This window comes from Petaurus breviceps, unplaced genomic scaffold (genome assembly GCF_028583685.1).
Source record: "Petaurus breviceps papuanus isolate PSGF00001 unplaced genomic scaffold, PetGlider_PUasm1.0 125, whole genome shotgun sequence".
Classification (NCBI taxonomy): domain Eukaryota; kingdom Metazoa; phylum Chordata; class Mammalia; order Diprotodontia; family Petauridae; genus Petaurus; species Petaurus breviceps.
In genome coordinates, this window is record NW_027185653.1 from 5654170 (window position 1) to 5676759 (window position 22590).

At 36.6% G+C, this 22590-nt stretch overlaps 1 protein-coding gene across 3 annotated transcripts in view; it reads right to left on the reverse strand.

Moving 5' to 3' along the window:
• Positions 1-352: 352 nt before the first annotated feature.
• Positions 353-22590, reverse strand: part of MOB3B (MOB kinase activator 3B) — a 324421-nt gene continuing 302183 nt past the window's right edge. The window contains exons 2-9 of one of the 3 annotated variants that reach the window (XM_069090519.1): positions 16012-16071; positions 13090-13170; positions 12213-12272; positions 9431-9490; positions 7253-7306; positions 6705-6794; positions 1769-1922; positions 353-1260 (exon numbers count right to left, since the gene is read on the reverse strand). In XM_069090519.1, the coding sequence (XP_068946620.1) occupies positions 1233-1260; positions 1769-1922; positions 6705-6794; positions 7253-7306; positions 9431-9490; positions 12213-12272; positions 13090-13111 (468 nt within the window). In that variant the 5' untranslated portion in view covers positions 13112-13170; positions 16012-16071 and the 3' untranslated portion in view covers positions 353-1232. Of the gene's footprint in view, positions 1261-1768; positions 1923-6704; positions 6795-7252; positions 7307-9430; positions 9491-12212; positions 12273-13089; positions 13171-15919; positions 16072-22590 lie in introns of those variants that run through there. The other 2 variants (XR_011168757.1, XR_011168747.1) reach the window with 2 other exon arrangements.

Sequence of the window (22590 nt, forward strand, 5' to 3'; positions counted from 1 at the left end):
ATATATCCAGTGTGGAAGTGTTTTGTATATTGAAATGCTTTTCTTCCCAGTAATGGTGCTTGATGATGGAGGAAGGGAAACAATCTGGAATTCAAAGCTTTAAAATCAAATGTTTAAAAAAACCATATTATTATTATTATTTTTTACATGCAATTGGGAAATGAGATATACAGGCATTGGGATATAGAGATCCATCTTGCCCTACTGGAAAGTTGGAGGGGGTATGAGGGAGGATATAGGAGAGAGCAGATTGGGGGGCGATATTCAGTGGGATTGTTCTTTTGGGGTGGTGGGTAGGGGAAAAATGGGGGCAAAATTTGTAACTCAAAATGTTGTGGAAATGAATGATGTAAACAAAAAATAGACATAAAATTTAATTAAAAAAAAATAAAAAGAAGCCGAACTGCCTTGTCTTAGTGCTCATGTAACATCACGGGTCTCACTGGACTCAAAGGAGCTTGGACACTCAGTTTAAGGGGCCTGCTTTGGACCTATTTGTGTAGACCAGGATAAGTCCTAGTGGGATGAAAAGTCTCCTGGACATAGATCATAAATATCTGTATGACTTCCTGTAACATGTACAGAATCCAACTAGAGGTCTGAACTTACCCATTATTAGGTCAGTCAGGTTCACTTAAAGCAGAAAACAAATTTTTAAAAGTCTCAGATATACGGGGCTTCCAAATTGGTATTAAGCACTTGGGATTGGTTGTTCAGGGTTTCTAAGCCAACTAGCAATCCATATGGCTTTCAAATTGTCTGGACTTAAATGAAAAAAAAAAAAAGGTCTGATTCTTCTTAAAAGCCCAAAATAAACAAATAAAAAGCATGTATGAATTCCTGCTTCTTGTGTTCTAAGTGAATTGCTAGGTATCAATGTTCTACAGATGCAAATATGTTGTGTTTATATTAGCTTCCATATTCATAGTGCATACAAGAATACAATTGATATGAATACCGAAGTTTTCAATCATTAAAAAAAATTATCTCAAAGAAACTGGCTTTAACTTATAAAGAAAACAAACAAGAAAACAGATTCTTCTTGGAACAGGTGGGAAGCCCTAGGAAGAATAGGTTCAAAATCAGAGTTTAATGATAGTGAGACCAAATAGTAACACTTATGTGTGACAAAGGCAACTTCTGGTACTAGAGCCTGGAAGTCCTTTCAAGAGTCCTCATGTATCCTTTAGGCACATTTCTGCTGGGTGGGTCGCTAGCCAGGTTTCCAGCATCTACTTCTCTCCATAAAACTGTCCTTTTCTGCGGAAAGAGGATCCATTCCTCAAAATTGCTTCCTCCTTTAAGACTATCCCTTTCTGCATCCATTCATATCTGTCTGGAGTTTGTTTCTCTGCTCACTCAGTTATAACCTGAACTCTTAAAAAACTCTGAATAACATTGCTTCTGGACGCCACAGCCCAAGAGAGATTATTTTTTTCTTTTTGAAAATTATTGATTTAATGAAACAAAGCATTTTGGCCATTATCCTCCTTCCTCCCCATCCCTCTCCAAGGAACTTTGAGTTCTATATCCTGGAAAGCTGGGTCCTGGTCTTCTTATGAATATGTCCCAGTCTTCAAATCACTTCCTGTCTATCTCCATACCAAGTCTCCATATCCTCCCTCCCAGGCCTTCTCCCTTTCTACCTTCACTTTAAAATGCTTCCCCCCATTAAAATGCAAAATCCTTTCAGTCATGGACTATCTTCTCTATGATGACTGTGCCTGGAATTCACCAAGGGACTATATCCAGAGTTATGGAAACTTACCTCTTCTTTTGCACTCGGGAGAAAGTGAAACAGCTAATACACATGAAGATTAAGAAAAAGATGAGCGTCAACAACGATATACCCAGCATTAATTTTATCTTTATGTCTTCTCTGTGTAGTCGTTGGGTAACATTGTCATTAGGGAGGTCAGAAACTTAGAGACAATAAAAAGAAATGAGACAAAAGTAATTAGTTATGTGAGTTACTTTAATACTGTCACACCAAAAGAGTAAAATCTTAAAAAAAAATTCAGAACAGAAACTGCTGAGGGCTGAACAAAAAACTTCTACAATGGACTGACCTATGGTGAACGCCTACAGGGACTGGTTAAGGCACCGTACCATTAGAAGACTGTGTCATACGATAAACAAAAGAACAGCATTTATTGAAACATTGGTTACCTTACACATAATTGACATGGTCCAAAAGAGAGAAAGAGGCAATCTTACTTTAGGGAGGGTTGTTTTTTTTTTAACTGCAAAGATTTTGATTAATTAGTTCTCTTGCATATGTTATCATCAATCTTTGAGGCCTCCCCAATGTTAGCCATTTAACATAGTAGGATGCTAGCTCTTCTACTTAATACTTGTGTGTTTTTGTGGACAAGTCACCTAATTTTCATGGACTTCAATTTCTCACATTCAAAATAATATTGTTGGACTAGATAAGTCACTCATTAGAGGTTACTTCAAGATCTAAACCTTAAAACTTATTTCTCTTTTCCACGGTAAATTGTAAGTTCCTTGAGGTTAGGGACTATTTCTTTTTGGTCCTCTTATCTCCATTGCCTAGCACAGTTCTTAGATATAAACAGCCTTAAAAAAAAAGTTTCCTGAATTGAACTGTATTAGAAGAATATCAAAATCAGCATGCTTCAAGATTGGATTATTTTACTAGTTATGTTTAAAAAAAATTTCAATGGGAAAGCTCCTCTTTGCTAGGATTTTCAAGGGTTTTTTTGGGGGGGTTACTCTAAGTCTATGTTAATGAAAATATTTTTATCCAATTCTAAGCTTATTTTTTTCCCTTTGAAAATTGTTGATTTAATGAAACAAAGCATTATTAGAGTGAACATACAGAGCACTAGCTCAAAAAAAAGCTAGGGAGATGTAAATTGGGTATCTTCTAGGTTCATATGACTTAGAGATAGAAGAACACTTAGAAATTATATAATTCATGCTTTTTGCTTATAAAAGGTGGGTCTCAGTAAGGAAGCTGGTAGGATATGTTGGAAAATAAAGGTGATGTAAAAACAAAAGAACATCAATAAGGTTTTTTATTAAAAGAAAAATTATCTAGCTCCATCTTCTTTTAGAGACAGATAACAGAAAGCCAAACATCACACAGGAAGAAAAAAGTAATGGAGTGAAGATTTGAACCATTGTCCTCTGACAACAAATCTAATCTGGAACCTATCAATTAGGGAACAAGGAGTGACATTTTCCTCTTTCCCCATGTTCTGATATTAAAAAAAATAACTCACTTTTAAAGAACCCAGTCTACAAACCAAGGGGAAGAAATGCATGTAGTTGTCTCTCTCAGATCCTATTCTGACTCAGAAAATATTTGTTTTAGAAGTAGCAAAATAATCTACATTAAAATAAGTTGTCCTATGATGTTTTCTGAGGGAAAAAAATGTTGTCCATTAGTTATTGTTTTCTTTACAAAGCAAGTTTTTGGTCAAAGGTATTTGTAACAATTTATAGCAACATAATGGAAACAGTCTTGGCACTAATATAATCTTTGAATAAAAGTACCAGAATTATAAGCAATTTCTTAGGAGTTTCATCTTTCAAGCTCTGTTTGGTATCTCACATCTAAACAATGTTCTGCTAATCTAAAGTTTCATATACCTTTCTGGTCGACTAAACATCTCAGAGAGAATTAAAAAGATGGATGCTGGAATTTTGAATCCAAAGCTAAATTATTAACTTATACTTTAACATTTTATTATCATCCTAAAAAGCTTCCTTTCTCAGTTGCTGCAATTTTCTCTTTTCCCCATCCTTTCACAGTCTTCCTTCCTTTCCTTTCCTCTTTGTCTGTCTCTGTCTCTCTCTCCTTCTCTGTCTGTCTCTCCCTCCCTCCCTCTCTATCTCTGTCTGTCTGTCTCTCTCTCTGTCTCTCATCCTCACTCTTCCCTTGTCATATTCTTTAAAGTTCTATGGCATCTGGGTAAAATGATTCCCAGATTATATTTCATGTGAACTTCACTTTTGTATACAATCTCTTACCTTTACATATATTTAATTGATGATTGAAACAGCCTCAAGTTTCTCTGCACAGCTTCACACAACGATCTTAAATTATAATTCATTTAATCTTCACAATAATCCTCTGAAGTAGGTGCTATTATTATCCTCATTTTACAGCTGAGGAAACTAAAGTAGACAGATTATGTGACTTGCCCAAGGTCACACAACTAGTTAGTATCTTAGGTTGGATTTAAACTCAGATCTTTCTGACTCGAGGCTCAGGGCTCTATTCACTAGTCACTGTGTTCTTAACTGCTGCCCTCCCACCCAACCCCTGTATCAGCAAAGCACCCCAGCATCCCCAGGGTGTCTGCCAACACAGGTTCTTGGATCTGCTTTGTTAAAGGAAAGCAACTCAAAATGGGTTAACAAGTTTTGCTTTAATCAGTCAAACATATATATATATATATATATATATGTATATATACATCGTTTACTTAGTTCAGGGGGAAAAGGTCAGCACCCCGAACTTCAGAGTATACAGACAGAATTATCAAGACAGAGAAACAGATCAAATAGACAGGTTTCCAAACTGTCCAACCATTACATCCATACCAAGTCAACATCTGGGTTTTTCAAAGCTGGGGGGCGGAGGGGGGAGGGGCTCTCAACAACGGCTTCCCAGAGTCTCATCTGATCAAATCACAGAACACTTCTCAAAGTGAGCCCCAAAACAGAGCCTCAAATCAGGGTTTATATAGCCTTCTCCTGGCTCAGAGAATGTAAGAACCTTATTGACTCACTGCCCAATCAAAAAGTATCTACTGAAAAAGAAGCCTCCCACCCCAGGCTCCAGGTGCACTTTAGCCTAGGGGCAGGGAAGATCTTTAAAACTTACATTTCCATTACAACTCCCCACCCTTGTCCATAGGTTAATAAGAATGAATGAATATGATTATTTTGTGCCTACATAAAATCACAAATATTTTTATAAACTATATACATATATGAAAATCTTCTCTTGGGGCTGATATATGACAAATGCAAGGCTAGTTACATTTGAGCCTTTGGCAAGATAATATTCAGATAATCATAGAATCAGGAAAAAAATCTCAGATTTGTAAGGAAATTCAGAGGTTCAGTAGATATTTGAATAGAAATGCCCTCTACAACATTCCCAATAAGTGGTTACCAAACCTTCTCATGAAGATTTCTAGTTAAAGATAATTCACTACTTTCTGATGTAGTTTTCTTCCATTTTTGGATAGCTTGAATTTTTATTAAGTTTTTCCTTACACTGAACCTAAAAATATACCTCTCAGAAACTTCTGTTTTATCTGTGCTGCCCTCGGGGCTCACACAGAAAGTCCGTCTCCTCTTCTACATGACAGCTCTCATGTTCTCTTCCTGCCCTCCACCAAGTCTTTGTCTTCTCCAACCTAAATCCCTGTTGCTGTTACAACAACTTCTATGACATGGTTTTGAGGTCCCTCTTCTTCCTGGATACTCTCTTTAAGACACTCTCCAGCTTATCAATAATCAATCAAACAAATGTGGCACCTATCACTGAACTTATTTGTTATTCCATATATGGTCTGAGCAAGACAGTACAGTAGAATTATTTCAGAACAAATGATGAACAACAACTGCAAGAGTTCTAGACACTGTGTAGACTTATATAACATTGCTATGTAGACCTGTCTTTCAGGGGTGGCTAGGTAGCTCTGTGAATACAGCACCTCCATGAATATAGCATTGGAGTCAGGAGGACCTCAGTTCGAATCCGGCCTCAGACACTTAACACACATATACAAAACTAGCCATGTGACCTTGGGCAAGTCACTTAATCCCAATTGCCCTACCTTCCCCTTCAAAAAGGAAAAAAAAGCAAAAAAAAAGTATTTCATTGATAAACTTTATGCTAAGACAGATGCCTTGACATTCTCCCTCATTTCTTTTTTGTACGTCATTTCCTTCTGGTGCTTCTCACCTAAATTCTTTACATCATTCTTTCTCCTTCTAGTTCCTGTATTTCTTTAAATGTAATGTTTCTCTGCCACCTTCCATTTCTTCTGTCCCTTTTGAATAAAGATTGCTGAGCTACATTCTTTTCGGGAGCCCCATCTTACCAAATTTCAGTATTCCTGAGCAATACTTCCCCATGAATGGGCAGTTAGGTGGTGTAGTGGATAGAGCACCAGAGTCATGAAAACCTGAATTCACATGTGGCCTCAGACACTAACTGTGTGACCCTGGGCAAGTCGCTTAATCCTGTCTGCCTCAGATCTTCATCTGCAGAATGAACTTGAGAAGGAAATGGCAAATCATGCCAGTATCTTTGCCAAGAAAACTCAGATGGGGTCATGAAGAGTCAGGCATGATTGACCAACAAGAAGAGAAGGCTTGTTGCCTCTTCATTAAAGATAGAATGGCATGATGGAGCCTAAATGTATTTATATCCATCGTTTTCCAAATAATACCTCTGCCCCCAAATATATACTTTTGATTGCCTGAACCAGGCATAGGAATTTCAAATGAGAAAGTTCTGAAGAAACAGAACTGAAAAAGATTTTTATTTACCACTCTTAGCTGTTTTGATGCTGTGAATGCCCTGTAGGGCACCAATACCTGGCATAATCTGTACCACTACAATAAATAACATTAATATGCAAAATATTGAAATGAGCACGTGATCTGATAGTTATTTACTTAGATGTTCATCTTGAATGTTTTGTTCTTACTTGGAGCTGGTAACTCATTTTCATCATTAAATACTTTCACATCCTTTGCCATTTCATTATTTTTTGGTTTCTTGGGCAGTTCCTTTGACCCTGTTAAATTAATAAAAAAAAGTTGCAAATTAAAGCATCATCTTCCTTTTAAATTTTTATGTGAATGTGTATGTGTATTATATGTGCATCTATCGATCCATCCATGTATTCTTTCTCCTCTTTACTTACACAAAAGGTTCACAGACTGAACACATTGAAAAGAAAAATTGCTTCCCCCCCCAAGATGGAATTAAGAAAGACTCTAAGGCAATGACTAAAGTATATTTCTTTAGAAAAATATTATTCTTTTGGCCTCACTGGGTAAGGAGTCACCATTTAATATAATGCTTTATAATCTTATCTTTTCCTTTTATACACAGGAATAATAACAGAAGTTTTGACCTCTGTGCTCATGGAATTAGTGGGATTTATAGAAATGTCAGTTTTCATGAGCTAGAAATTACTTTTGTTGGCTTATTTGCAAGAATTATCTCAGATACTTCACTATATATGTTTACCCTCATTTAACTGGTTCCGGGATCGACTCTTTTCAAGATCATGATTTCTTTCTTCTGTTAAAAATATAAGATAATATAATCAAAAGACTTGGTTCCATTAAATTTCTGGTAGAAAAAGAAAAAAAACATGTTACTCATACTTTAGCAGTGTTAAAATATTTGAATTCTTTAACAATTACCACATTTTAGAAATATTTTTTCCTAGTCTAATTTGCATTAATTGTAAAAAATCTGATTTCTGATCAAGGCAGATCCAAATACCTCAAGAAATGCCAAACAACTGTCAATTCTTTCATGGTAGAAAGAACAATTGACTTGGAGTCAGAAGGCGTGGGTTCAAACCCCAGCTCTTCTACTTACTTGTATGAATCTGGGCAAGCTACTTAACTTTTTGGGGGGCCTCAGTTTTTTGTCTGTAAAATTATGAGGTTGGGCCAGATGATCTCTAAGTTTCTTTAAAGCTCTTAATCCTATAGTCCTATAATTATAAATAAGGATAAGCTTGTTCTACAAAAAGAACCTCTATCTGTATCTGGGTTAGACACTTTCTCTAAGGTCCAATTTTGGTACCACCTTATCAATGAAAGTTTCATACAATGGAAAAATCACTAGCTCTGGAGTCAGAAGATCTAGAGTAAAATCCTACCCTTAACACTACCCATGTGATTTAATGTGCTTCAGTTTCCCCATTTACAAAATGAGAGGCTTGGTGTACTTAACTTCTGAGTTCCCTTCCATGCTGTCAGTTGAAAGTGATCTTTCCCTTCTCATATTTCTCATAGGACTTTGTCTTTTGTTTTTAGCACTAATCACCTTGTACCTTTTTATAATTGTATAGGAGAGTGTATATGTGTGTGCGTATGCACATATATAAACATGTATAATGCATGTAGATATATAGTATAAATATATGCATCTATAAATACACACACACATGTTTCTATTTTATATACATATGTATGTGTATGTAGAGAGTGTGTGTATGCTACACCTATGATTTCACATTTCATCTATGTATTGAGCTCTTGATGAGGAATTTTCTCTATCAAAAAAGGTCAGCACCTTTTCTACAACTTAGAGTCTTAGTTGCCCAGGGTACAGAGAGGTTTAGGGGCAGCTAGGTGGTGCAGTGGATACAGCACTGGGATGCAAATCAGGAAGATTCGTATTCATGAATTCAAATCCAGCCTCAGACACTTATTAGCTGTGTGACCTTGGATAAGCCACTAATACTGTTTGCCTCAGTTTCATCATCTGTAAAAGGAGCTAGGGAGGGGCGGCCAGGTAGCACAGCGAGTAAGAGCACCGGCTCCAGTGTTGAGAAGACCTGGAGATTGAATCCCGGGCTAAGACACTTAGCACCCACCCAGAAACACCTGGCCGTGTAACCTTGAGCAAGTTACTTAACCCCAATTGCTTAGGGGCGGCCAGGTGGCTCAGCGAGTAAGAGCACCGGCTCCAGTGTCGGGATGACCTGGATCAAATCTGGGCTCAGATACTCAGCACCACACCCAGAAATAACTGGCCGTGTAACCTTGAGCAAGTTACTTAACCCCGATTGCTTTAAAAAAAAAAAGGAGCTAGGGAAAGAAATGCAAAGCACTACAATATCTCTGCCAAGAAAACTCCCAAATGATGTCATGAAGAATTGAACATGATTGAAATGACTCAAAAACAACAAAAACAGAGTTAGAAACTTTAGGAACATATAATCAGAATGTGTCAGAGGCGGGACTTGAACTGGGTTTTCCTGACTTAAAGGTCATGTTTCTATTCATTTATCTTTCTTAATTAGATTATTAGGTATGGAATTGTGTTATTTCATTTATATACCCTCAACATTGAGTACAATATCTTGTATAAAGTAGGAACTTGGTAAATGGTTGAACTGAATATAAATGAACTTGTTATTGAAGTATTCATATAATAACCAATAAAATGCCTTTTTAACCAAGTTTAACAGTGAACTGAACTTTAATTTTCAGACTCAGAATTGTAGTAGTAGCAAATTCTCCAAGCATGCTGTTAAAGTGTTTTTTAAATGATTTTTGCTGCCCTTCTCTAATGAATTTGCTCATTATATATGTAGGATTTTGACTATCTAAAACCTATTTTCTTGTTTTAAAAACGTTATTATTATTTTTCTTCTCTGATTATTATGGAAGCAGTTTTACATACCTTCATTCAGTATATCTGGATTTGTGAGGACCGGGGGTTCATTTGGTCCCAAATCACTATCTAGGAAGAGGATAATGAAGTTTATTTTCATCCAAAATTACTAAGGACCTAGGATGACAATCTTTTTTGGCTCACAACTAGACCAAAGAAAAGTTGAAAAGAACTATCATCATTATCATCATAGCTTACATTTATATGGCACTTTCAATTTTATAAAGTGTCTTACATACATTTTTCTCATTTGATCTCTGAGAAATGGGAATGAGAGAAAGATTGAACATTTTCCAAGGCAACTGGACAAGAAATGAATAAAAGGGAAAAAGGAGGGTCATTGCCTTGATATGACCATTTTTGTAATTCTAAAGAGGAATATTAGTAATATGTTAATATCTTGTATTTCATGTTCCAAACATTGTTATTAGTTATGGTGAAATCCCAAAGTCACAGAATAACGACATTCATATGTATGTTCATGTGAAAAAAAGAGATTGCCTAAGATGGAATCAACTGTAAATGCATGAGGATAAGAGGTCATCCATGGGTATACCTGTGAAAATGGAAAGATGCAATGGAAGTTGGGTCAGATATATCCCAATGTGGCCTCTAGGCATCTCCTTAAGCAAAGGACAATTCTGGCAATTGTCCACACTTAGGACAGCAGAAGGTAGAACAGAAGCATGTAATCAGCAGCTATGTGCATGTGGAACATTTGGAAATTGATTATTCATAACTCAAGTAATACATTTTTAGGTGTACACAGAGACAAAGTGTTGGGCTACAAGGCATGAATTATATAGGTGTACCTTGCTCTATAGGGTTCTGTCTGAATGCGGGGTTAATACTAACAAAATCTAGAGTGATACATATTTTTCCCTCCCAGCAGTTTTCTAGCTCCTTTGCTTTTGCCTAATTTAGAAGGCCTATAGTGTGCCTGAACAGTGTCATTTAGACCAGGGCTTCTCAAACTTTTTCCACTCACAATGCCTTGTTACCTGAGAAATTTTTATGTAACCCCAGGTAAAGAGGTACATGAAATAGATATATAAATCAAACATTTATGATAATAAATCACAAAGAAATGTATTTTAAAAAGATTCTTTGGTATAAATGAAAGCAAATTTGCATACTAATGAGATAGATGTAGTTGTTTATTTTTTACATAAAGATTTAAATCTTAGAAGAATATTTGATATTGTAGGATGTAAGCATCTTCAACATTTTTCAGAGTTGAACAATATTTCAATTTTATAGTCATCAAGACTGAGAATACTGCTTCGCATAAATATGTAGTACAAAATGGCATAAGTATGTTTAGGGACATTTCAGAAATTATTGGAAATTCTTTCCTAATCCCCAACCAAAATTCATTTAATGATTTTGTATGTACAGTAAAAACACAGGAATTCATAGCACAACAGTCTCGAATCTGAACCAAAGTATTTCTGGCAACATTTGTTGGCACTGTGTGGCATGACAGTATGTGTGGTACAAAGTGTGCAAATTGTGTGTTCCTAATCAAAGCTGCAGTGATGTTGTGTGATGCAACACAGGCAAGCGATGCCAGAAACACCTTGGATTCTTTATGCACTTGATTTTGAATTAATTTTCGATTGTTGCATATTCAGAAACTTTTTACTATTGCCAGATTTTTCAAGACTCCTACATTCAGTTACATGGTCATGTCCCACAGTTTAAGAAGGGCTGGTTTTGACTGCTGTGGGAGGAGCAATGAGTCCACTATGATCACCCACACAATAACCTTGCTGACAGAAAATGAGATCATTGATTTAGAGTGTTGATTTATGATAAGATTTATAGTTCCACTGGCTAGAGTCTCTCAAAAAAAACCAGGTGACGTACTGCATTATCCCTCTACTTTATTTTGGGGAAAGAATGCCTACATTACCTAATCTTATCTGTTTTCCCCTGAGTCTCAGGGGCTGTGCTATGGGAGTTCCAAATCTAGGACCTCCTTTGGGATTATTGGGAATGTAGGGACAAATATGCAGAAGCAATTAATTATCGTTACTGTAGAGTGGGAATTTTTTGGTATTGTTTTATTTTATTTGAATAAACATAATACTATTTCAAGTGGCAAGAATTCCATGTACTCTGGCAATCGACTGGGGCATCATCAGAGTTGAGTCAGTGATACAAAAGCCTTGGGCTCTTAGAGCTATGTTAAGGGTCCAGAGGTCCCTCAAAGCTCCTCTGTCTCTAAATCAAGGGTTCTTAACCCAGCATCTGCAGACCCCTTTGGCATAGAGACAGTGTACATACTGATTTCAGAGGGTCTATGAACTTGAAACTTTTAATATTTTATAACTATTTCAAAATAATTGATCTCTTGTGTAATCCTATATATTTTATGTTATGCATTTAAAATATTATTTTGAGAAAGGTTCCATTGGCTTCACCATACTGCCAACAGGGTTCACAACACACACACGCACGTGAGCCCACACACATTAGGAATCTCTACGTAGAGAGATTCAGAATTTTCCAGGCTGCTCAAGGTCTGACTTTCTACTTTTTAAAACCCAAATGCCATTTTGAGTATATTTTGTATATGATTAATGATTAATGAACGTCCTTCTCAAGTGGTATTTCCCTATGAGATATTGCTGCCTCTCTTTTAAATCATAATTTCTAAAGTTTGAAAGCACTTTAAATGCTCTAAGAAAAACTAGTTATAAAAATAAATTGAATCAATCACTCTTGCCTTTTCAGAATACTTAATTTTACCATTGAGAATCATGCTTACTCATGCTTATGAACTTACAGTCATGTACTTCAAGGTCCTCTATTTCTTCTTTAGATGGTTCATTTGAAAGCTTTTTAACTATAAAGTGAAATACATATAAATGTTTGTGGTCTTTTCATAACCTCAAAAGTCACCTGTTGCTAGCATTGCTAATCTTTGTGGAGTCGTCATGCTTGGTGGGAGAGCAAAAGGTGGAAATTAAAATTTAAAAAAGAAAGAAGTGGGAAAAGTAAAAAGATGGGAGAAGATGGATCACATTCTCCTTATAAACCTATCTACTCATTGACAAATTCTAGACTCCTGAACATTTTCTACTATAATTGCTCTATGTTTTCTTGGAATACAGAAACATGTATTCAATGATAGACAATATTAATTCTTTCATCTTTGAAATTAATCAGTGTGGGGGCAGCCAGGTGACACAGGGAACAGAGCACTGGCCCTGGAGTCAGAAGTTCATATTCGGCCTCAGACATTTGACACACTTACTAGCTATGTGACCTTGGGCAAGTCACTTAACCCCACTTGCCTTGCCCTGCCTTCCCCTCTCCAAACAAAAGAAAAAGAAAAAAAAGAAATTCATCAGTGCCATGGACCACTGAATTCTGAGTGTATAGAAAGAAGGGCCTTCTAGAATATTATACCACAGAGTGAAAATGGCCTGAAAGCCCGGTGCGATTGCCCTGTCTTGAGAAACTAAATCTGTCACAGGAGTCAGTTCTGTCTCACAGGGAAGTCATTTGGATTTGTTTAGAATCAATAAAAAGAGAAAACCACCTTGTTTGGGTCCTGCTTCAACCCTTTTTCTTCTCTGTTTAAGAGATTTTGACACCTTGCGCTTTTCTATTTAGGGGTGGGGAGCTCAAAACTTGACACAGTCACTTTTAATACTTACGGTAGTCTTGAAGCCTCTGCATACTGTCTCTTAATATTTCATAGTTTTCAGCAGAAAAATTCAAAGTTTTTTCAATTGTCACTAAAAAATAAAAATCCTTCAGCAATTACTTAAATCCTCATTTTTTGACAAATTACATTTCCAAGGCATGTTCAGTAATAATAACCTAGATCTATATAGAGTTTTAAGGCTGGCAAATTACTCCAAGAACATTATCTTGTTATCGCCTCCCAACAGTTAGAGGTTGCATGCATAACCATAGGGCCGCTAGGTGACACAGTTGATAGAGTGCCATGCCTAGAGTCAGGAAGACTCTTCTTCCTAAGTTCAAAAGTGTCCTCAGACACTTACTAGCTGTGTGACCCGGGTCAAGTCACTTAACCTTATTTACCTCAATTTCCTCATCTGTAAAATAAACTGGAAAAGGAAATGGTAAACCACTCCAGTATCTTTGCCAAGAAAACTCTAAATGGGGTCATGAAGAGTCGGACACTACTGAACAACAAAAAGGAACTTAAATAGACACGCTATGAGTAGAAACGGTTTTTGCAGACATAAACATTCTAATCCAGTTCACAGCATCATGCATTGCTCTCTGAATCTTTCTGCTGGACTTTTCTCATGATTAGTCTATGACAAATCTTTTTTCTTCTCATGATAAGTCTCTCATTAAGGAAGGTTTACACCAGAATCAGAATGATTATTATGTACTTGATTTATTTATCCTTATCAGAATGAATATACTTAGATATAACCTACATCAACGATGCCAAAAACATGACCCTCCCCTGAAGGCAGTACCAAATAGGTTAAGATGTACTGAGAAATATTTAACAAAACAAATATAAATATGATAAAACAGTTGTTAATAATTTGTTTTATATGTCAATATGCACCAGGGATCCTTATATTTAGTTTCGTGGCTCCATTTCTATTTGAGTTTGACACCACTGATCATTTCAATTGTGCAATATGTAAATACTAAATTGAGGCCACTTGATATATCGCCAAATTGAAGTGAATAGCTAAACTGAGGTTAAAAAAATCATTGAACTGGGAGCCTGAAGAATTCATTTCAAATCTTAGTTTCATTACTTACTAGCAGTGGGACCTTAGGTAGGTCATTTAACCTTTTTTACCCTTAGTTTCTTCTCTTGTAAAATGAGATCATAATATTTTCCTTTTTTACTTCACAGGATTGTTGTAAGGCTCCATTGAAGAAATGTATGTGTAAGCACCACAGAAATTTTATCGTATTTCTGCCATCTTTCCTACCCACTTCTCCCGGGCTTATTAGTCTCATAATTTTAGTGGAAAGTGAAAAATAATGATGAAGGTCTCAGAGGAATTAAATTGACTTGTAAAGAAATGTCTTTCTGCCCTTTTTCCATAGGACTTTTTGTGCACCCTTCATAAAATTGTATACCTGAGACTGTTCCCATCTAATATCATCACCAAGCTGGCCCTTGTTATGTTTATAGATTATTCTCATATAATTTTATATAGATTGCAAAGTAAGCACCCAGGTTTGTATTTGATACTTGCCTTTTTGTTGCAGTCATGAGGTTCAATTTTATCTTTTCCTACATTTCTCTCTCTCTCTCTCTCTCTCTCTCTCTCTCTCTCTCTCTCTCTCTTTCTCTCTCTCTCTCTGTGTGTGTGTGTGTGTGTTAATAGCTTGTTTGAATAGGTCAGGTTGGTGATGTTTTAAGTGCATTCCATATTTCTCTTATTTTTATTTTCTCCTCTAACTTTCTCTGAATTTTTAACCTTTGCTTTAACAAATTCATGGTCTGACTACACATAGACAGCTGATTCAGAAACAACTCCACATAAGTGAGGAATCATTTCATTCCTGTTAATAATTATAATCAGTTTCATTTTTATTAATATGCAATGCTATCATTAATTCTAGCATCTTCAGGTTTTTTCCTTGAATAAATTGCTCATAATGTCTCGGTAGAAGTTATTTTTGTAATCTGCAAGACCTTGGTTTTTCTCATTCTTTACTCAACCATATTTTCCATCATACATACACACACTCTCTCACATATTTTCACACATTCACATCGTCCTCCTTTCAATAAGTCAATGAGTATCAATGTATATTTAGAGGGTATTAATTGTTTTAGCCATTCTCTACCTCTTCCCCCTCTGCATTAGATGTTAATACATAAGCTTCACTTATCTTTATAATGGTCTTTTCGCAGATAGTTATCACGGGCATTGCAATATCAGATACCAAATATCTCATGAAGAAACATTTCTTATTATCTTGAGTATACAATAAACTCTGACAACTCCTTAAAAAACAGAAAAATTTTATACCTGATAAAAGGGGAATTCTTACTGTGAATATATGGGGGTTGGTTGGTTGTAAATTGTACTTTAAAATCCTTGGAATTTAAATGGACACTTGGAAAGCCTCTCACAATGGATTCATTCCATGGATTCAGTAGCTCATTTATTTGGATGACTCCTGTGCTCATGCAAATTGCAACCCATCTTGCCACAAATATTAGTTGACTCATCATAGGTCTGTCAATTGTTGATGTTTTCAGGTGATAAATAATCATAAGACCATTAACAAACCATGATAATCAAATAATGATTTCTAGAGCTAATCTCATTAAGCTTCATGGGTGAAAATAGTGGAAGAAAGTGAGTAGGAGAAAAATCAACCCAAGCAGGTTGAACTATAGGATGAATTGGAACAAAAAATGTACATTGAATATTAACATACACGGGGACATATAAAACATGACAATAAAATTAAATCATTGTAGACAACTATTCTGAGCACAAGCCTGCTAATTTTTCTCTTTACATAAGTGAACTGTAAAATCCAACACTGTAGTGGAGCTATGTCATATTCCTCAGTAACATTAAAGTTTGCACACTCATTAATGTCTCTGTCATCACCTTCAGTGCTTCTGTTACTGTCTTCATTGGGGCTTGATAGAATAATAGCTTCAGGAAGACCTAGGAAAATGAAGATACCACTTATTAGAAATCTGACATGAATTTCTTTTTAAAATACAATAAACATTTTTATCCTTACATACTCATTTTGGCGGGCCAGTTTGGACACACATTTTGTGTTTTACTTTAAAAAATATCATAATGGTGCTTTCTATGGAGTTTGCATTTACATTATATTCTGGGCTATCCTTGTGTCAGGGCCACACATATATTAATGTTATACTGTTATTATACATGAAAACTTACTTTTACTTACTTTAGCAAGGTCTTATGAAGTTCTCTGGATACAGATAAAACAATATGCAGGATACAGCATTGGAAGAATGAAAATGAAAGCTCTCTGTGCAGTAGTGAAATAGGAAAAGGAAGATAAAAGTGCAAAGACTCGCATGAAGCAAGTAATGGAATTAAAGGATATAGCTCCTTTCATCTAGCTGGATGAAGAAAGTTAACAGAAAATAGGGACATGACCTTGAGATAGTTGAAATCTCAGAATCAACAAAGCAAATGTTCCTGCTGTTGACAACTGGATTTTATGATATGGTACCATAAAGCATTACTTATATAAAGCTGTGTGACCCTGGGAAAGTCATTTAACCTTATGTGTCTCAGTTCCTTATCTGTAAAATGAACTGGAGAAGGAAATGGCAAACCACTCCAATATCTTTACCAAGAAAATCCCAAATGGGGTCACAAAGTCAGATATGGCTAAAATGACTGAATGTCAACAAACCAGTAGTATGTCATTTCACAATCATCTTAAGATATTTTAAGTAACAGATTTAATAAGTTAATTAAATTATCTCAGAAGTCATTTTTCCATTATACTTTATTCTACTAATAAATGCTAAACTTATATGTCAGATCCCATGCTTGGAGCCAGAGGCTACAACGATGAATAATACATGTCCTTTACCTCTTACAGGTTAATAGGAGAGTAGATTCAGAGTTCGAAGCAAGTCTAAGTAAGACTTGTAAGTCATCTAGTCTCACCTCTTCCTTTTTAATAGATGATGCAACTGAGACATAATATGCCCATGGTTACATAGATTGTAAGCAGCAGACCTAGTGTCCAAATTTAGGTGTTTTGACTCCAAATCTAGGACTTTTTACATTGAATCAATAACACATGACAAATGCCTAATTCTAATACAAAATAGAATGTGGTAGTTCTCTGAGAAGGTAGGGATCCCAAAGCTCTTCTAGTGAAACTTATACCCGATTAGAAACTATGAACAAATGATAATCCAGGCTCTGCTTGAAGACCTCCAGTGATATGGGACTCCCTAACTTCCAAAGAAGCCCATCCCATTTTGGGGGGTAGCTACACTTGTTAGGAAGCTTTCCTTTATATTTAGTTGAAATTTTCTCTAGTTCTTTAGTTTTGCCCTCAATGACCGAGCTCCATCCAACTCCAAGCTAATCTGCCACTATGGCTCTTTAAAAATATATAAAAATTTGTCATGTTTCTCCTTCATTTTTACCTAAGTATCACTTATTCTTTCTACTAATTCAATTTATTAAGCCTCTACTAATAGACTCGTATAGAACCTAAGCTGCTCCCTGCTGTTGTCAGTCCCTTGGAGAGTGTCCCCATTACTCTTGCCCTGAAGGAAAGGGGACTGACTATTTGAAATGCTTCACTCAGGTATAGAGTTACACCTGGCCTAGACTTTATGCCCACCTATACAACTACTATGGGCAAAGCAAACTGCTATGTGAAGGGTGCACAAAGCCAAAGTACGTTAGTCCCTTGCCTTAAGAAATGTATCCTCTTTGTGGGGGCTGTGACCATGCACAGACAAGTATGCACATTGCAATTGGAGGGAGGAGAGTACCTGTTCATGGGGGCAGGAGAGAAGGCATTGTGAAAAGCCAGCACCTGAACTGAGTCTTAAAGGAAAACAAGAAGGAGTCTAAGATTGAGAGGAGAATGAGGGAGGAAAGGCTGCATTAAAATATGGTGGCCAGAAATTCATCTAAGAAATAATCTTTGGGGATAGATAGGTGACACAGTGAATAGAGCACCAGTGCTGGACATAGGAGGAACTGAGTTCAATCCGGCCTCAGACACATGACATACTTACTTAATGTGTGACGTTGGGCAAGTCACTTAACCCCAATTACCCAATTACTCCCTCCAAAAAGAAAGAAAGAAAGAATCTTCTTGGACTGGAATGTAGAGTATCTGAAGAGAAATAGTTTAAGGTGAGACTAGAAAGGCAAGCAGGAATAAAATTTGTATTTTGAACTAGATGCAATGAAGAGCCACTGATGATTTGTGAGCAATACAGAGTCACCACCAGACCTGTGCCTTACAGAGTATTTTGGCAGTTACATAGAGGATAGATCAGAAAAGGGAGAGACTGTAAACAAGGAGACTAATAAGGAGGCTCTTAAAATTGTCCACGTGAGAGATGGAAAAGGCTTTCGCTATGACCGGTAGTCTCTCTAGGGAAGAGTGCTAGCTGGTGCAGTGGATAAGAGTACCAGGCCTGAAATCAGAAAGACCTGAATTCAAATCCAGCCTTAGACACTTACTAGTTGTGTGTTTCTGAGCAAGTCACTTAACTGTTTGCCTCAGTTTCCTCATCTGTAAAATGAGGTGGAGAGGGAAATTGTCAACCATTCTAGTATCTTTTCTAAGAAAATCCCAAATGCTTGCAAATAAAACATCAGTCTTGACTGAAAAGATTTATTTCTATATGTTCTTACCACCTCCTATTTTTAAGAAATCAACTCATTTCTTTACCTGGATGAAGTAAAATGCTTGTAACTGAAAAATAAAAATAAAATAGCCTAAACTTTCCCCTGTCCCACAGCAAATGAATTAAAAGTAGAAAATCCCTCACATTATAGGGTAATGATCTAGAGCCAGAAAGGACCTGAGTGGCCATTTAGTTCATCTCCTCATTTTATGAGTGAGGCCCCAGGGAGGTTAAGTGACTTGGCCAAATTCATACAGAAGAGGAATTGGAGTCAAGCGCCTCCTACTTCAGGGCCAGCTGTCTTACCACTGCACTCACCTGCTGTAGAAAATAGAGCTAGTTACCTACCCTTCTCTACTATTACTTTAGAAGGTATTACCCAAATAGCAGCTCACCTATTAAACTGTTGAACAAAAAGCTAATCCCTGGGGGGGAAAGTCCAAATAAAAAAATGATCAAAAAGAAATTCATAGAGAAAAGTATGACTTATCTGGTCATTCTCTTGAATCTGCCTAGAGCTTTCTTTGTATTTCTCAAAGTGTCCCATTACCCAACCAGAACATTGTGACATCACCACTCAATGGAAGTTAGAATGCAGAGTGAGATAAGTTTGAATCAATCAAAAGACTATTTTATATCCAGTGATTTCTTTTTTTAAATTAATTTCACAAAATTATGTTTGGGACATAATATGTTTGGATTTAAAGAAGGAACATATTTGAAGTTCAAAGTTCTCAGTCTTTTGTAGAAAATATTAATAATAATTAAATCATAATGTTTTTCAGTTTTCAAATTTGTTTAGTTCTGTATATCTGTTGGGTAATAACAATAGAAATAGTAATTTAAAAAATAATCAGAAATCATAGGTTTATGCTTTAAAAGAGTCTTGTTCATACACATGCCCCTACTTTTTCTTCAGAAAAAAGTACCAATTAATTCATTGGAATTTTAAAGCTACTTAGTACTATTTTGTTGTTGTTATTGTCGTTTCGTCATTTAAGTCATATTTGACTCTGTGACCCAATTTCGAATTTTCTTGGCAAAGATACTGTAGTGGTTTGCCATTTCCTTCTCTAGCTCATTTTACAGATGAAGAAATGAAGCAAACAGGGTTAAGCAACTTGACCAGTGTCATACAGCTAGTAATTATCTGAGGCTAGATTTGAATTCAGGAAGAGAAGCCTTCCTCTCTCAGGCTTGGCATTTTATTCACTGTGCCACTTAGCTGCTACACTTAGACCTAAAATACCTATAAAAAGATAGTTGTCTCATAAAAGATAATCAAACTTCTCCAATAAAATCTATTATTCACTTCAAGTGTAAATTCAAAGATAAAATGAGAAAATGACGCCAGGTGTGAAGAGAGTCAGCTTTAGAGTTCTAAACGTCTTATCAGCTGTCACCAAAAGACCACCTTTCATCGTGTTATTTTTATCAATAGAGAGTCTTGGGTCAGGCAACATTGGCAATCTCTAGTGACACCGAGATCAGAAGAAACAATGAAGTCAGAGTAGCTGATATGAGTAAAGCTTTGCAATGATTTGTTGTCGTTTAGTCATTCTGTCATGTCTCATTCTTTGTAACATGCTAGAACTGTCCATGAGGTTTCTTGCAAAGATACTGGAGGCAGCTTGCCATTTGTTTCTCTAGTGGATTAAGGCAAACAGAAGTTAAGTGACTTACCCAGGGTCACACAGCTAGTAAGCGTCTGAAGACATATTTGAACTCAGGTCTTTCTGATTCCAGGTCTAGCACTCTATCCACTGAGGCATCAAGCCACCTCTCAGCTCTCTAATGACAACTTCAACTAATTCAATGTCATTCTAAATGTACAATGCTTATGGATAGATATAGAATGCACATTTTAAAAATTCTTATTTTTATTAATGCTTTTTGTTTTCATATAAAGTTCATTTCCAAATATCTCTCTTCCTCTGTTACTCAGTGAACCATTTTTTGTAAGATTAAAAATGAAAAGAGTAGGAAAAAAATTCAGCAAAATTAATTTAGAGCTAGAAAGGACCTCAGTGACCATCTAGCCCATCTCCCTCATTTCACAGATGAAATCCAGGGAGGAGGAGTGACTTGTACAAGGTCATCTCATCAGAGTGAGATTTGAATCTGGGTCCTTTGGCTAGAGTCAATATTCTTTTCACTGCATCAAGGAGGTACCTCCATTCATTTCTTATTACACTGACAAATATTTTATATTTGCTACCTCATCCAGGTATCTCCATGACTTAAAACAGAAGCTGATGTGACTTTATCAGGGCAAATGACATTAACATAGAGGCATTGACACTTGCTTTGCCCCTGTGCCCCAAGCATCATGGGAACCTTCTGATTCACAGCTGAAATCTTCTATGTGTATTGTTTTACACACAAAGCCTTACTTTTCTGCTCATATCTTTAGAGCTTTGTACATAATGAACAATAAATATTTTATTTTTTCATTCACAAGGACAGCCTTAATGACATTTGTGTTGAGCCTATGCATTGAATTGGGAAGAATTTCTTCTTCTAAGAGATGGTGTGAGCAAAGTTACAGTGACAGGAAAATGTAGTAAACCCAGGGAATGGTGCTTAGTTACATTTGATTAGAAGAGCAGAGAGTACATAGAGAGTAGAGTGAAATGACTAGAAAGATAGTTTGAAGCTAGGTTTTTGCGGTATTGAATGCTAAGTGAAGGAATTGAGTTTTTACTTACTAGGTAGTGGGGTTCTAGTGAAAGGTTTTTGAGTACAGGAGTAATAATCAAATGTTAACATTCAAAAATTAACTTGGATTGTTGGTTAAGATGGTGATGTAAAAGTGCCTGGTAGAGCCTACCTCTCCCAGAAAAGCTCTGGCAAGGATTTAAAAGGGCATATGATGGAACAAGCACCAAACAAAAATACTAGTAATTTCTTTCACTCAGTCCAGGAGTGTATGAGAGGATGGCTAGAAGCCTGTGGGGACCAGAGTAGAAGGCATGGGGGAGGTGGAAGCCCATATGAGCTCTATGGTAAATGGGACCTGAAACCAAGGGGATATAGGCCCTGGTCTGTTAGAACACCAAGAGAGGGAAGAGCCAGGCTCTGAGAGGTGTCTGTGTGGGAAGGTAAGTCACCTGACGTATGCCTCAATGTGCTCCAAAAGGCCCAAGGCTTGTACTACTGCGGGAGCCACAGCAGGAGACAAAACCAGCACAGCACCAGGCATTCCATATGCCAGTATCTCTCCAAGAACCCTGAAGCCAGCATTCTGGTAAAAGACCTTGCAGCATGCAGAGCCAAGTCACCTAGGGGCCTTCGGAGATTCTGTGAGTATCATCTCCAATCAGGGGAAGGACTTAACTCGAGTTTAGGGATTATGTTCAAAGAGGAATACCAATGCCCAGCTAAACTACCAAGGAGAATAAGGAAGAAGCGAGGGTGCAGTCCTAGTCACCCCATACAGCAGCTTCCAACCTCCAGAGGTTGTATGTAATAGAGTGTGCCTACCCTGTCCAGCAGTATAAGAAGCAGATGCCCTGACCCTGGCACAAAGTACCCATCTGGCATCAAAGATTGGAAATATGAGGAAAGAGAATAAATTTCTGCATGAAATGAAAAATAGGGTTAGGACATAAAACCAGAAGAGGGTAACAAAAAAGTACAAGTCAAGGCTCAGAAAACAATGGCTACAAGAATGCAAAGAATGGCCAGAAGAATTAACTCAAACAATAGCAAGTGAAGTCAAGAATGCAATTGGAGATATTAAGAGAAAAAATGGAAGGAAAATAAATAGCTTAGCATAGAAGGTAGGCAACAAAATCTTAGTATTGGACAC